This window comes from Chlorocebus sabaeus, chromosome 15 (assembly GCF_047675955.1).
Source record: "Chlorocebus sabaeus isolate Y175 chromosome 15, mChlSab1.0.hap1, whole genome shotgun sequence".
NCBI classification, from domain to species: domain Eukaryota; kingdom Metazoa; phylum Chordata; class Mammalia; order Primates; family Cercopithecidae; genus Chlorocebus; species Chlorocebus sabaeus.
Window position 1 is genome coordinate 85,708,021 of NC_132918.1, and position 14,318 is coordinate 85,722,338.

Sequence of the window (14,318 nt, forward strand, 5' to 3'; positions counted from 1 at the left end):
CCCTTTATTTCTAAAATGTTTTAGGCCTAATAGCTTTGAAACAGCTATGAAAAAGTTTCTTTCATCACATTCTTAAAGAAATACTGTTGACAAGTTCAGTAATAATAATTGACTTCTCATCCTCAAAAGTGTGCTTCTTCAGTTTACCACTGATTGCAGGAATTAGCGTGTTTTAAATGATAGAGGCACATCGCGCTTTTCACTCGGGATGGCTCCGGGGATGGCACAGGTTCAGGGCTACTATATAGAATGAAGAGACAGTATCAGGTGAAATTTAAAGCAAGGACTTTGAAACAAGTAGATCTGAATTCAAATTCCAGCTTTAGCACTGTTTAGTGGTATGACATTGACAGTTACTTAACTTTTCTAGGTCTTGTTCATTCATCTATAAAATGGAGGTAAAAGCATTACAAACTTTACGTGTTTGGAATAAGGATCAGATGAGACAGTATATGTTAAGTGCATGTCTCAGTATAATTTTTATAGCCTCAACTCTCTGCTGAGGAAAGGTTTTCATTCTTAGTTAAGAAGCTAATGAAAGATCATTATTCAACTTTCTGGAAAACTGAATTTCAGCTCTCTACTGTGTTATCTAGAATATCTCTGTCTCGTTTTTTCCATCTATAAAATTACAGTATATTTAGTCTGATCTGTCTAGTTCCCAGGGATTTGAGAACAGCTAAGCTAACAAATGAGGGGGAAATACCTTTGAACTTTTTAAATGAAAAGTACCACAAAAATAAAATAGTTCTATTGATACTGTAAACTCAATTCAAACCAAATCTGACATAAACTTATAAGAATACAGACCTTTGAGACCTTATCCTTTGTGATAACCTAAGGATATTGATATCATTCGCTGATGTGACAAGTGTCTAGAAGTATTGCTTATCTTACAGGAGAAGCTGCATTGAAAAACTACGTTACCTGAGCTTATAGTAGCTTCCTCTTAATGATCTTTTCCATGAAATGGAAGTTCAATGCTGTTCTTAAAATACACATTTCCTATGACAAAGCATTACAAAATGTGCCTTAGTGTAACTGTTATATTTCAAAATACATGCTCCTGGAATTGAAGAAAACCTTACTCATACAAACGTTCAAGATGAAATATGTGAATAAAAAAAATTGAAGTTACAAGCTAGTAGTAGACTCCCAGAAATTTAAAGATGGAAAAAGCCTGAGAGATAACCTAATCTTTTTGTCATAGGTGACTTACTAATATTTAAAAGAAAAACAAAAGCTTTTCTGAAAGTAAATGTTCAACATATATTTTTGTCACAGATAGTGTATTGATTCTTTTTCTCAAAAATGGTAAAAAGTAACAATTTAGCCAAATAGTGAGACTGATCATTTGAAACAGGATTCTAGATATATTGAATTAGATAGTTGTTGAATGAGATAGTTCAATTTCTCAATTTTAAATGTCAACAGTTATATGAAAATGTGAATTAGGAGCAGAAATACATTCCTCGATCTTGATCAGGCCCATAAAGATATTTTATTTTTAGTTCCTGAAATCTGTGATACTCAGTTATGAAAATGGGATAAAGATGGAGGCTCATGCCTGAAATCCCAGCACTTTGGGAGGCCAAGGCGGGCGGATCATGAGGTCAGGAGTCTGAGACCGGCCTGGACAGCATGGTGAAACCCCATCTCTACCAAAATTACAAAAATTAGCCACGCATGGTGGCATGCACCTCTAGCCCCAACTACTCAGGAGACAGAGGCAGGAGAATTGCTTGAACCCAGGAGGCAGAGGTTGCAATGAGCTGAGATTACGCCACTGCACTCCATCCTGGGTGACAGAGTGATGAGACCCCATCTCAAAAAAAAAAAAAAAAAAAGGGATACAGTAAAAGAAAAATACAAAACAGTCTGGAAATATCTGATACAGGGAAACAACAGGGCGTTTAAAAATGCCAAAATCAGACATCTAAATTGGGGCCTAGATTATCAGACAGAATGACTAGATTCTCAAATTAATATAATCAGTGAAGAAATATTACAAAAAGAAAAAGAATTGCTTTCTAAATAGCAGGTCTTGCAGTTGCTCAAGTTTCCTTAGTCATTATTTCAAAACTGTAACTTTGCTTTACTATCAACATAGGATGCCCAGAATTTGATCCTGAGACAGGAAGCCTGTGTTTTTGAAGTCACATCTTAGTTTAGAATTTTAATTTCTCATGATCAGAAAAGATAATGAGATGTTTCATTTATTCTTCACAGAAATCTGGTCAAATACTTGACCAAAATAATATTATAAAAACTGCAGCATGAATATTTAGGTGTTCTGTGCAAAATTAGATGTGAGTGTGCATGTATTTGTGTATTTTCTATGTATGTATCTAAAAAGTAAACTTTTTTTTTTTCTTTTTCTAGGGCTGTTATAAAATACAGAATTTTAATAATGTAATACCTGAAGGTATGAACTTGAGTTTCCTCATTGCCTTTATTTCAAATAATGGAAATTACACATGTGTTGTTACATATCCAGAAAATGGACGTACATTTCATCTCACCAGGACTCTGACTGTAAAGGTAGTAGGTAAGCGTGATTAGTATCCAGTACACACAACAAGCATGTGATAATGCTGTTATGGTTTTTAATAGTTTATTACACATTGGTATGTAAATTGTATAAGAAAAGAGATTCATGTTTTTTGTTTACAGCACTGTCTCTAGAACTTTCAACAATTCCATGTACATCGTAAGCATTCAGTAATTATTGGTCAACTGAATGAATATGTGAATGAATGAATGAAGTAAAGGTAGTTTGGGGAGGGAAAGGAGCACCAGACAGATCTGTGTTCAAATTCTGTCACTGCCACTTATTAGAAACATGACTTTGAACAAGGCCTGTGTCTTTATCTGTACTCTGGAACTAAAATTGATTGAGAATATTTTTTAAAATATTCATATTGTATTAATGCAGTTTCAGGCAAGCAATGGAGAATCAGTGCAACACTTTTGTCAAAAGAGTATTTTATTTGGATTAAGTAAACTCTACTTTTCTATATACTGAAACTGCTGTGGCTACTGCTGAAGGTATTTGCTGGCAACAATGTTCAACCATTATTTTGCACTAAGAGAATAGGGGATGAGAAACTAGGAAAGTGGAAAGGGCAATTCTTAAGAGTTGACAAACTCCTAGCAAACCCAGAAATAGAGAAGTAGTGTCAGGATATATGGCTTTTGGGGATGACCCGTAAATACCACTGTGTCCACCATATTAAGAAAGATAGCGTATTTGGGTATTGTTTTGTCATACCCCATCTTTTAATAGATGGAAATATTAGGCTCACTGACAGGAAGTAACCTGTTTAGAGACACTTAGTGAGTTACTGGAAGAAGTAAATCTAAATCCCAGGTCTCTGCTCAGAGCTTTTTCTACTGGTCTGACATGATTTAGTGTAAGTTAGCAACAAAAAGGCTTTCATGTAGTGCAAGTAGTATTCAAACAAGATTGTAATCACTTCTCTTCTTTTTCTGCTTACTTTCTAAATAATGCTGAGTTGGGGATTCATTCATAAGAAAAAAACAGACTAAATTTTAGAAGTCAAGTGAATAATGCAATCGTATATTCATCTTGGCAGTTGTTTCTAATATATGTACTTAAAAGTATGCATTTTGGGGGAGTTGGGAATAAGCAAACTTGGACACCCTGATTAACAGATTTAAAAATTCACAGCTGGATCTGGGCACTGGGGGTTTCTTTCTCAAATTTCAAGCAACACAAGTTTGTTGTTTTAAAGCTTCAAAGTATTGAGCATTTATTATGCTAGTAGCATATCCTTAATATATATTACTTAGTTTATTTCTCATATTGAAACTGTGATATGAGATTTAATTATCCTCATTTTAGAGTTATGAAAAATTAGCTTTTCAAAAATTAGGAAAAACCAAGTAACTTTGCTTTCACATATTTATATGGTTAATATATGGCCAAATCAGGATTAGAACTTGGTTATTAAATCTTTGGAGCTCATACTTTTGAAGACAACACTAACAACTCTATTCAATGTATTATTTTTTTTAAATTTAGGAGTATTGACTATTATAAAGAGCAGCAATCTCATAAACAAACATTCAACTGATAACTCATCATCAAGTAGGCTAATGTGCCGGCCTTCACATCATGATTGTGAATTCTCCATGTATTTACTCATTAATGTAATACTTATTTAACCAGGTTGCATACTAGACAGTTTGGGTAATGTTGTGAAGAAATACAGAGAGAAGAAACAACTGATTAAGGCATGAAAGCAATTAGGTATTATGTAACATAAGACATCTATCTCATGTAAGCTTTGGAAAGCTTTGTTAAGCAAACTGACCTGAAGCATGGAGGGTATTTAGTATCTTTTATTTGTTTCTTTGTAAAGTGAAAACTATTTTTTTCTATGCTCAAAACACTTTTGTCACTAAAGGTGTGGCTTTTCCACACCAAGTAATTCTCACCTTTTCTGAGGACATTAACTGCATGTCGTACAGTTTAACTCAGTTTGACACCAGTTGTCCAGAGTTAGCACAGACCCCACAGGTGACGGACTCCTTCCTAAAAGACTGCCCCACCCCCTACTTTAGATTCCAGTCACAAGCAGTAGGTTCCAGGTTACCCACAATTCTCCCTGAGTTGGCTACAAACTGAAGATTCCTACTACTTCCTCCTCAGGTTCTGTGATTTGGTATAACTGCTCACAAAACTCAGGAAAACCTTTTACTTTCCCTTACTTGGTTATTATAGAAGATATTATAAAGGATTCAAATGAGCATCCAGATGAAGAGATACATAGGGTGAGGTCTGGAAGGGTCCTGGGTTCAGAGGTCTACCCTCCCAGCTTCTGGATGTCCTTACCAACCCAGAAACTCTCCAAACCTGATTGTTTAGGGTTTTTAATGGAGATTCTGTCACACAGGCGTTATTGAGTAAAAGGACTGGAAATTTCAGCACACTCCCAAACTTCCAGAGATGGGTGAGAGGCTGGAGATTGTGTTAATCATCTGTGGTATTTCTGGCTACTAGCTCTCATCCAGAAGCTGTATAGGAACCCTAGCCACCAATCATTTCATTAGCATGTAAAATCCACCCATTACTCCAGAGATTCCAAAGGTCTTAGAAGCTCTTGTGTTAGGAATTTGGGACTAGAACAATGTTAAAACAAAAGATGCTCCTATTACCCCTATCACACAGGAAATCACAAGGGATTTAGGAGCCCATGTCAAGAACTGGGAGCAGACATCAAATCTGTATTTCCTTTATTTTATGCTTTGCTTGTTTTAAATGAATGAAGTGCAGTAATTGAGTATATCTTGGACTGTAGGCCTTCTCTAAAACAACCGACAGACTATGCCAGGAAGTTAGGCAAGGTTCAAAGAAGAGCAGATTTTAAAATAAGGCTACGTGATTTAACATCATCTCCCTTTTTTACTTCCTCTAACACAGGCTCTCCAAAAAATGCAGTGCCCCCTGTGATCCATTCACCTAATGATCATGTGGTCTATGAGAAAGAACCAGGTAATTACAGCTCTGTCTCTGAATTTCACTTAGATTCTCTTAATTATAAGGAATAAAGTGTCATTTAAGTTAATGCAAGAAAATAGACCACTGTTGTAAAGAACCACATGAATTGAAACTGAAATGTCAGAAACCAAGGCAGCTCTGGATATCAGTTACTTCACTGATGCCATGGGCAACTCAAGAATGTTTTGCTTCACTCTCGGTATCTGCTCCCTTCTCCCTCTGCTAGCCATCTTCCTCTGCTGATTAGTGATTTCTGTTTGATGCAAACTTTAGCTTGTACAGGGCTTTGGTTTACCAAGGCTGCAACATGAGCAGAAGATTTAGACATCCTTCAAGCTCCCACTCCATTATGAAAGGTCAGTGGTGGATCTTGAAGGCAAGATCGTGGATATAATAGGTAACAACTGATAAAACTAGTGGACCTTGATGCAGAATACTATTGAATGCTTACTGTGGCTCTTTGGTTCTTCTTTTAGTTTTCATAATTTTTCACTATAGACAAAAATCATTGATAACTGACCAAATAAGGGATAACGTGTTGCTCTTTTGACTCAAAGTCTCCCACGATTAAGTGAATAGGAAGCTATAGAAAATTTTTAACATTTTCTATGTTGTATTGTTGTATCACTTATAATAAATTCAGTCCAAACCCAATAAGAAGTTTTAACCTAAATAACAACAAAGAGAATAGCTCTCCAAAAAGAAAAGGATTTATTCAGGAATGAATTGCAGATAGCAATCCAGGAATATGAGTGCTATGGCATCCCATGCGGGGACCATAGTCATACCCAGAAAACACAGGAACATAACAGTTTTGAAAGACAAAGTGAGGAAGGTTACATAAGTTGTTTTGAAATAATTATCCTTGGTTATAAGAATCAGTAACAGGGTAACATCAGTACAAGCTTGACTGGCAATTGGTGGTCAGACCTCCTCACAGAAATATTATTTGTGTAAGAATCATGCTGGCCTTTGTGCAAGATAGTGGTGTTCAGAGTCCTTGTACTAGTTTTTATAATAGGCATGTGTGTGTGAGGGCCCTTTTATATAACCTCCCAACCGTTTTTCGTTAGAGTGTGGCACAAGTGACTCCATTTTGACTCTGACAACTTTCACAGAGGTATAAAAGAGCATCTGTTTAAAATGTGCTAAAGATAATAGTCAGTTGTTAATGGGTGAAAACAACTGAGAGGATGCCATTCAATAAAAAAAAAAAAAAGTGGAAAAAGAGGTATGTAGTTGTCAATGGAAAGCTGGCAAACACAGGAATTGTCAAAATGCATCCTCCACTTGCAACACCTCTTGTTTCCGGCAGTGCCTATTCTGTGGTTGGTAGGGAGTATGTAGGATATGTATCAGAGAATGAAAAAAATCAAAAAGTTTATGGAGGGGGTGCAAGACACATACAGCCCCGATGAGTATCTCTGGGCCCTATCTAAAGGATCTTTGAAGTCTTTAGCTCACTTTCCTTAAGCCATAAGTACAACCTGTCTGACATGCCTGCAGTTGCTAGGCTGGTCAAGTGGCAGTAACTTGAGGGTGATGTTTCTGAGGGTGCTTCCTACCCACACGGTAGTGGGGTCCTCATGTGCTCGCTGTGCATTTTTGCAGCTGGCGACTTGAACTGGATGATGCACAAGCACCATTGGTTTGCCAGTAAGTTAACACGGATGTGGAACATGGATGTGGAACTCTTTGCCATCCAGTATTTGGATGAACACGGAGGCATAAAGCTTTATAGACCTTAAAATACTGACCATTATAAGCAATCTTAGGGTACATTTTGTGCATCCTTCTGATTATTTCTATTTGGTTCCTCTTGCCAATAAGCATCAGAAAAATTGTATGGAGTCCTCTTTGGGGTAGGGATGCTAAGTCTTCATGCAGAAGAGCTGCATGATTTCTGCAGAGCACAGTTGGGTAGAAAGGCTGTCACATTAAATGTTTATGTTTATCTAGAATTAACATGAGTAGGAGTAAAAGTAGCTGTGGCATCAAGGCAGGCAGCAAAGCATTCTGGAGCAAGGGGGCCGGGGTGGCTGGGGAAGAGGCTGATGCAAAAAAAAACAAATTAAAAGAGTTCAGGACTTAACAAAATGAGATTTGACCTGTGCCAAAACTATTTTGAGAATTTTAAATATGACATTTTTCCTGGTATGAATAAATTTATAGCAACAAACAATAATAAAGATACAATTGATCTTGTATGTTATATATGTTGACATAGAAATTTGATTTTACTCTAAAAAAAGATAATAATGATCAACATAGATGGAGAACAATGCCAAAAAAAAATCAAGAGAAGCTTGAAATATGACTTGCTTTGTGAAGCACAGAGAACACGGCAAGAGGCTGAATTTCCTAGAATTAGCTATGGCTTATATAGTCATGTGAATACTCTTCCTGCTGCCAGGGTATACCCTAATTAATAACATAAATATATTTGTCTACCTATCAAACTATGCTGACAGAACGATTGTTGAATCCATGTTCCCTTTATCTTTCTTAGTGACGTACAGATATGGAAAACTGGAGGAAAAAAACTTAAGGACATTGCATTGGGAGGGTAGATAGAGTATGGCCACTCAGTCAGATAAGCCTAAGTTCAAATTAGGGTGGCGATATAATTCATCATCTAAACTAGGACACTTTCTGGGAGTAAACATAGCAACTACCTATTAATATAGGTAACCAGTAAAGCAGGCATAAAACAGAACTGTTCTAGGCAAACTGGGATGTAAGGTCAGTCTAGGTCAAATCCTGGCCCTTCACTTAATGATTTAACCTAGGAATCCTTAAGCATCCTTAAGCTTCAACTTTTACATTTGGAAAACATCGATTTTAAAAAATACCTCATAGTGCTTTCATAAGATTAAATAAGACCATTAATAAATATAAATATTTAGCACAATAACTTGTGCAAAGTTCTTAGTAAGTACGTTGCTGCTGCTGCTGTTACTACTGTTTTCTGCCTAGGGATCTCCCTAACCTCATGTTCCATCTCAGACGGATAGCATAGAGTTTTCTATTTTTAAGTTATCTTAAAATTTATTGAATGCACCCTGATAGCTGGAGAATTTCAAGGTGGGCCTCGTCAGCCAGATCTCTCTGTGATGGTATTTCCTCATCTTTCCTGGTCAAGGGCTGAAGATATGGAGAACCTATCCTTAGTCACCCTTCTTGAGGAAAATAACAAAGGAGAAGAGCAGTCTATGGAGGTCTAGGGCTAAAAAGAATATTGTCAGAGACTTTTTTTTTTTTTTTTTTTTGGAGATGGAGTCTCACTCTGTTGCCCAGGCTAGAGTGCAGTGGCACATTCTTGGCTCACTGCAACCTCCACCTCCTGGGTTCAAGCAATTCTCCTACCTCAGCCTCCCGAGTAGCTGGGATTACAGGTGTGTGCTACCACGCCTGGCTAATTTTTGTATTTTTAGTAGAGACAGGGTTTCACCATATTGGCCAGGCCGGTCTTAAATTCCTGACCTCAGGTGATCCGCCTGCCTTAGCCTCCCAAAGTGCTGGAATTACGGGTGTGAGCCACTGTGCCTGGCCTTGTCGGTGACTTTTTAAACAAATATCATCATTTTAGAATATATTTATATTAAAAACGGTCACTCTGGTAATTTTATACAAAGTTAATGGGCTTCTTTATTTGGTTTTGCTTGTTTGTTTTGGAATGAAGTATGGTACAGTACCTTATGGGAGTCGACTAGAGAATTACTCATAAGCAGGGTTTCAGGTACACATAACTCGTAGCTTCTGATTAGCCAGAGAGTGGAACCAATATAGCCATGTGAAGGATAAACACTAATGGGTTACCTTCGTCTTTGTTTTTCTTTTCTTTCTTTCTTTCTTTTTTTTCTTTTTTTTTTTTTTCAGGAGAGGAGCTACTCATCCCCTGTACGGTCTATTTTAGTTTTCTGATGGATTCTCGCAATGAGGTTTGGTGGACCATTGATGGAAAAAAACCTGATGACATCCCTATTGATGTCACCATTAATGAAAGGTATCATGGGGGCCAGCAAGGGAGTGACTAACCTTTGTTTTGTTTCTCAACTTAATGATCTCTGATGTGTGTTCTAGTCAACGAAAATGAAAATTCTTATTTTTCCCATCACAAAAATCGGCAAGATTTTCAAATCTTTGGTGGCTGCATCCCGAAACAGGGTTACTGGACTAGCAATGCAAGGAACAGATGCTGCCTGATGACCAGTAGAGAACTGAATTAGAATGTTCTGAGGCTGAGCATCTTCATCAGATTGTCCACAGGACATGCACCCTATTGTCTTAAGCCCAGCAAGATTCACACATTTATGATACCCACATGGAAGTAGAGGGAATACATATCTTACATCCATAAAAAGGCCACGATCGAGGGTTGTGGGTATGTGGAAACCTATCAGTGTAGTTGTGTTTTTCCTTTTCTCAATCCTAGTGTCTGGCCCTATGTATTTGTGCCTTAGGTAATTAGGTTTTGTTTTTTTGCATTGCAGTGAGCATGCGTTTCCTCTCTCCTCTTTCTTAACTCATATAACCTATAGTTATATTTATAATTAGTAATTTTTAATATTAACTAAATATATTTGTATAATTTACATTTTATTTTAAAGGTAGATGGGTAGTAAGATAATTCACTTTTAAAATAAAATAACATTTTATTCCTAAATAAACCTGATTTTTTAAGGCATTGGCAAAGTGGAAAGTGTGAGTGCTTAAAGACAGAAGGTTCCACTGCAAATGAAGCACACCGTTACCAAACAGCAGTTGGCTCACTGCACCAGTTAAAACTTTGCAGCTGGTCAGCTACATGACAAAGTAATGTGGCTGGAGGCTCACAGGGAGAATCACTGATCTTTTTAGGAATTGTTAACACTTTGCATCCCATCCTCATAATAATAGTGAATAAATAATAAAGAAAGTCATGTTGTTCCACCTTGCTGCTATTGAAACGTACTCAGTGTTCATAGGTAGCAGTAGAGTTAAGCTTAAGCTAAACCAATCAGAGCCCTTAACCAAATTCTCATACCTGACAGTAAGCCTAGTTAAAAAGAGAACCTAGATAGCAGTCAGCTGTAGCAGAGAGATATTTCTCTGCGATGAGCAAAGGAGTTCAAAGGTATTTTAAATTTTGATCTTAGACCCAAAGCACTTGATCTCCGATTCACTGACAGTTGGATATATTTGTTTTTACAAAGTTTACTTGTTCATAACAGCTTCCTCTTTTTATATGTTAGGATTTAACCACGAGATTTCAGATTTCTGACCACAATATTCTAGCTGTGTTCAGAATCCATGCTTTGGGAATCACTGAAATGCATTGACTATTCCTATGGGATAACAATAATACCTACATGAATATTTATCAAGCATTATTCTTATATTCATGCCTTGGCGTATTCAGTCCTCAGAATTCCTGAATAAATTAATACATGTAATGCACTGTGTGGGCATTACGACTTCCCTCTTTTCCAAAAGAGGAACCTAAGACCTGGAAAAAGTTAGTTATCTCACCCGAAGTATATAGCCAGAAATGGACAAATCCTGGATAAAAACCCAAAAGCACCTGGCCCCAGAAGCTTCTCTCTAAACTGATACAGCATTCTGGCTCAGAGATCTACGCAAAAGAGACATTTCGTTTTGAAGAGAGATCTATAAAAAGAAGCCGGTGTTGGGATTTAGTCTAGACAATGGCATAGTGTGTAGTGTAGATGGTATAGTATAGTATTAGAATCTTACCGTTAATACTTTGTAATCGCTGCATTGTAGGTAGCTCAGCTTATCAACCTTCCTTGCCCTCACCTGTAGTGGGGGTCTATGGTTGCTTACTTGTCATACACAGTCCATAGTGCTTGAGTCACTCTCAAATGCTTTGATTTGCTTCCCTCTATTTCTAGTATAAGTCACAGTAGAACGGAAGATGAAACAAGAACTCAGATTTTGAGCATCAAGAAAGTTACCTCTGAGGATCTCAAGCGCAGCTATGTCTGTCATGCTAGAAGTGCCAAAGGCGAAGTTGCCAAAGCAGCCACGGTGAAGCAGAAAGGTAATAGATGCAGTCAGTGATGAATCTCTCAACTCCAAATGTAACTTTGGGGTGAATAAGGACAAAAGGAGAGCTTGAGAACAAGAGAGCTCCAGCGCCTAGCCCGACGGCATCTAACCCACAGTAATGAATCAAACTTACATGAAAAATATGAAAGTTTTCATCTATATAAAGATACTCAAGATACTGTTTCTGATATTGTTAGTACCGTAATGCCCAAATGTAGCTAAAAAAATCGACATGATTACAATGAGACACAATTTTGTGTCTGTACAATTATGAAAAATTAAAAACAAAAAAAGTATTCAAAGCTACCAAAGATAGAAAAAACTGGTAGAGCCACATATTGTTGGTGAATTATTAAGACCCTTTTAAAAATCATTCATGGTAGAGTTCAAGAGTCGTAAAAAAGTTTTCATCATCTGACCTAATACTTTTGGAATTTTTCCTGAACAAATAACAGAAAGAGAATTATATATCTTTTAACATTATTAGAAGTATTATCTGTAGTTGTAAAACATTATTAATAGCAGCCATCTAATTGTATGCAGTGAATGAAGGTATTAAATGCTTATTTTCAGAAAAAAATACATAATTATAACATCATTTTAAACACTATGTATCAGTATTTAAGCAGGTTTATAATATACCAGTAGCCACAATTGCTAAAATGAAAATCATTTAAATTATGATTTTAAATGATATGAACATGATTTGTATGTTGGTAGTACTATATTATTCTACAATAAATGAAAATTATAAAGCCTTCTTGTGAGAAGTGCTGCTCCTAAAACAGACTGTGTCTAAAATTTTCTTTGTGTCTCTCACCTAACATAGAATCCCAGAAAATCCCTTGAAGGATGTTTTCAATGGTCTTGAGAAAAGTAGTGATGAGTTATCACACATGCAATCAGGTCATTCAGAATCATCCTGGCTTGTGGTGTATAGAGGGTGTAATATTTATTCAAAAGTGAATAAAATAGCACATAATTGTTACATTTTACAGTGAGACTTAATGCTTTTTTAAAGCTGATGAAAAACAGGATTCACCTCAAACTTTCATTACAATTTAAAAACTATATAGCAAAGGCCTGAAATGTATATGCCTCATATGAAGTCTTAGTGGATCAATTCAGGGTAATTCATTGCTTCTGCTCCTCCGAAGCCAGTGTGAAAAGGAAAGACTGAAGTACATGATGTAAGGCAGTTTCCCAAATTGAGTTCTCGGGAACACTGCTAAGAATCAGTATTGTCCTGCAATGCGTTATGATACTCTAGAGTCAGACCACCTGTGTTGAAATTCTGGTTTCTGCACATCCTAATTCTGTGAAAAGTAAATCTCTCTGAGCTTCAATTTCCTTATATTTAAAGTAGACACAATAATACCACTACCTCATAAGGTTGTTTTAAAGTGCTCAGCACAGTTATTGGCATATATACCTAATATAAAATGCTCAATAAATATTAACTCATTATTTCCATAAGATTTTCATAAGTATTATTTGACAAAGGCTTTTTATCGTCAAATAAGTATCATTCATGTCTGGATTAAACAAAATCAAGTTACTTTAGTTAGGACCCATTCAAGTATTTAATATGTGAACATTTGACAGGAATATCTGCAGGAAATTGGATTATAGTGGCAGGATGTTTTCATATGTATTTGACATGGAGCTTTTTGTGGGGATTGTCTTCTGAGGGATGTATCCTGGGGAATAATTTTGGAAGGTGACATAAATTAATAACTTACTGTCAAATGAATAGGATCAAAACAATCAAAGCAATGTGTAATGTAGGAGTGAAGCGCAAGTTTGCCTCCCAGAGCTACTGGAGTAGCTCCCCTTTTACAGAAGCCCCTGCTCTAAATACTGTAATAAGGACAGCGTCAGGAATGTGAGGTGACAGGTGGACCCTGTCAACCAGATGATCTGTGCTGAAAGCTGATACAGAGTCACCTTTTAGCCCTACCTGTGCACGTCCATTGGTAGCAGAGGAGCTGTGGTTTTCTTCACTTGGCTTCTATTCTGGGCCAACTAATGCTGAAATTCAGAGGTTATATCTGAGTTCACATTCATACATTACATGTATGGGCCTACTCTAAATTTATTAACAAAGCATTCTATGTACTTCCTGAAAAGGACGTCAAGAAAAGACTAACACTGGGAATGAGAGAAAGACACTGGTATAGGTCTTATTGACAGCAAAATTTCATTATAGTCAGTTAAAGCTAAGTATTACAGAGGAGGCAGGTTTTTTTTTTTTAAAGTATTTATTTTTATTTATTTTTTATTTTTGAGACAGAGTTGTGCTCTTGTCACCTAGGCTGAAGTACAGTGGCATATCTCAGTTCACTGCAATCATTGCCTCCTGGGTTCAAGTGATTCTTCTGCCTCAGCCTCCCAAGTAGCTGGGATTACAGGCATGTGCCACCATGCCTGGCTAATTTTTGTATTTTTGCTAGAGACAGGACTTCACCATGTTGGCCAGGCTGGTCTTGAACTCCTGACCTCAGGTGATCCTCCTGCCTAGGCTTCCCAAAGTGCTGGGATTACAGGTGTGAGCCACCATGCCCGGCCCATTGTTTTATAATAAGAGCATGATAAGGACTAAGGCAAGGTGTCTGTTTAACTTTATGAGAAACTGCCACACCAATTTCGAAAGAGGTTGTACCATTTTACCTGTCCTCTAGCAATGTACACAAATTCTAGGCACTCTATTTCCTCACCAACTTTTGGAACTGTCAAACTTTCC

The 14,318-nt window shown here is 36.9% G+C and overlaps 1 protein-coding gene across 3 annotated transcripts in view; it reads left to right on the forward strand.

Moving 5' to 3' along the window:
* Positions 1–14,318, forward strand: part of IL1RAP (interleukin 1 receptor accessory protein) — a 142,757-nt gene that overhangs the window by 104,817 nt on the left and 23,622 nt on the right. For all 3 annotated transcript variants that reach the window (XM_008009525.3, XM_008009522.3, XM_008009524.3), the window contains exons 5-8: positions 2,383–2,548; positions 5,447–5,518; positions 9,404–9,530; positions 11,419–11,567. In XM_008009525.3, coding sequence (XP_008007716.3) covers positions 2,383–2,548; positions 5,447–5,518; positions 9,404–9,530; positions 11,419–11,567 — 514 coding nt within the window. The remainder of the gene's footprint in view (positions 1–2,382; positions 2,549–5,446; positions 5,519–9,403; positions 9,531–11,418; positions 11,568–14,318) is intronic.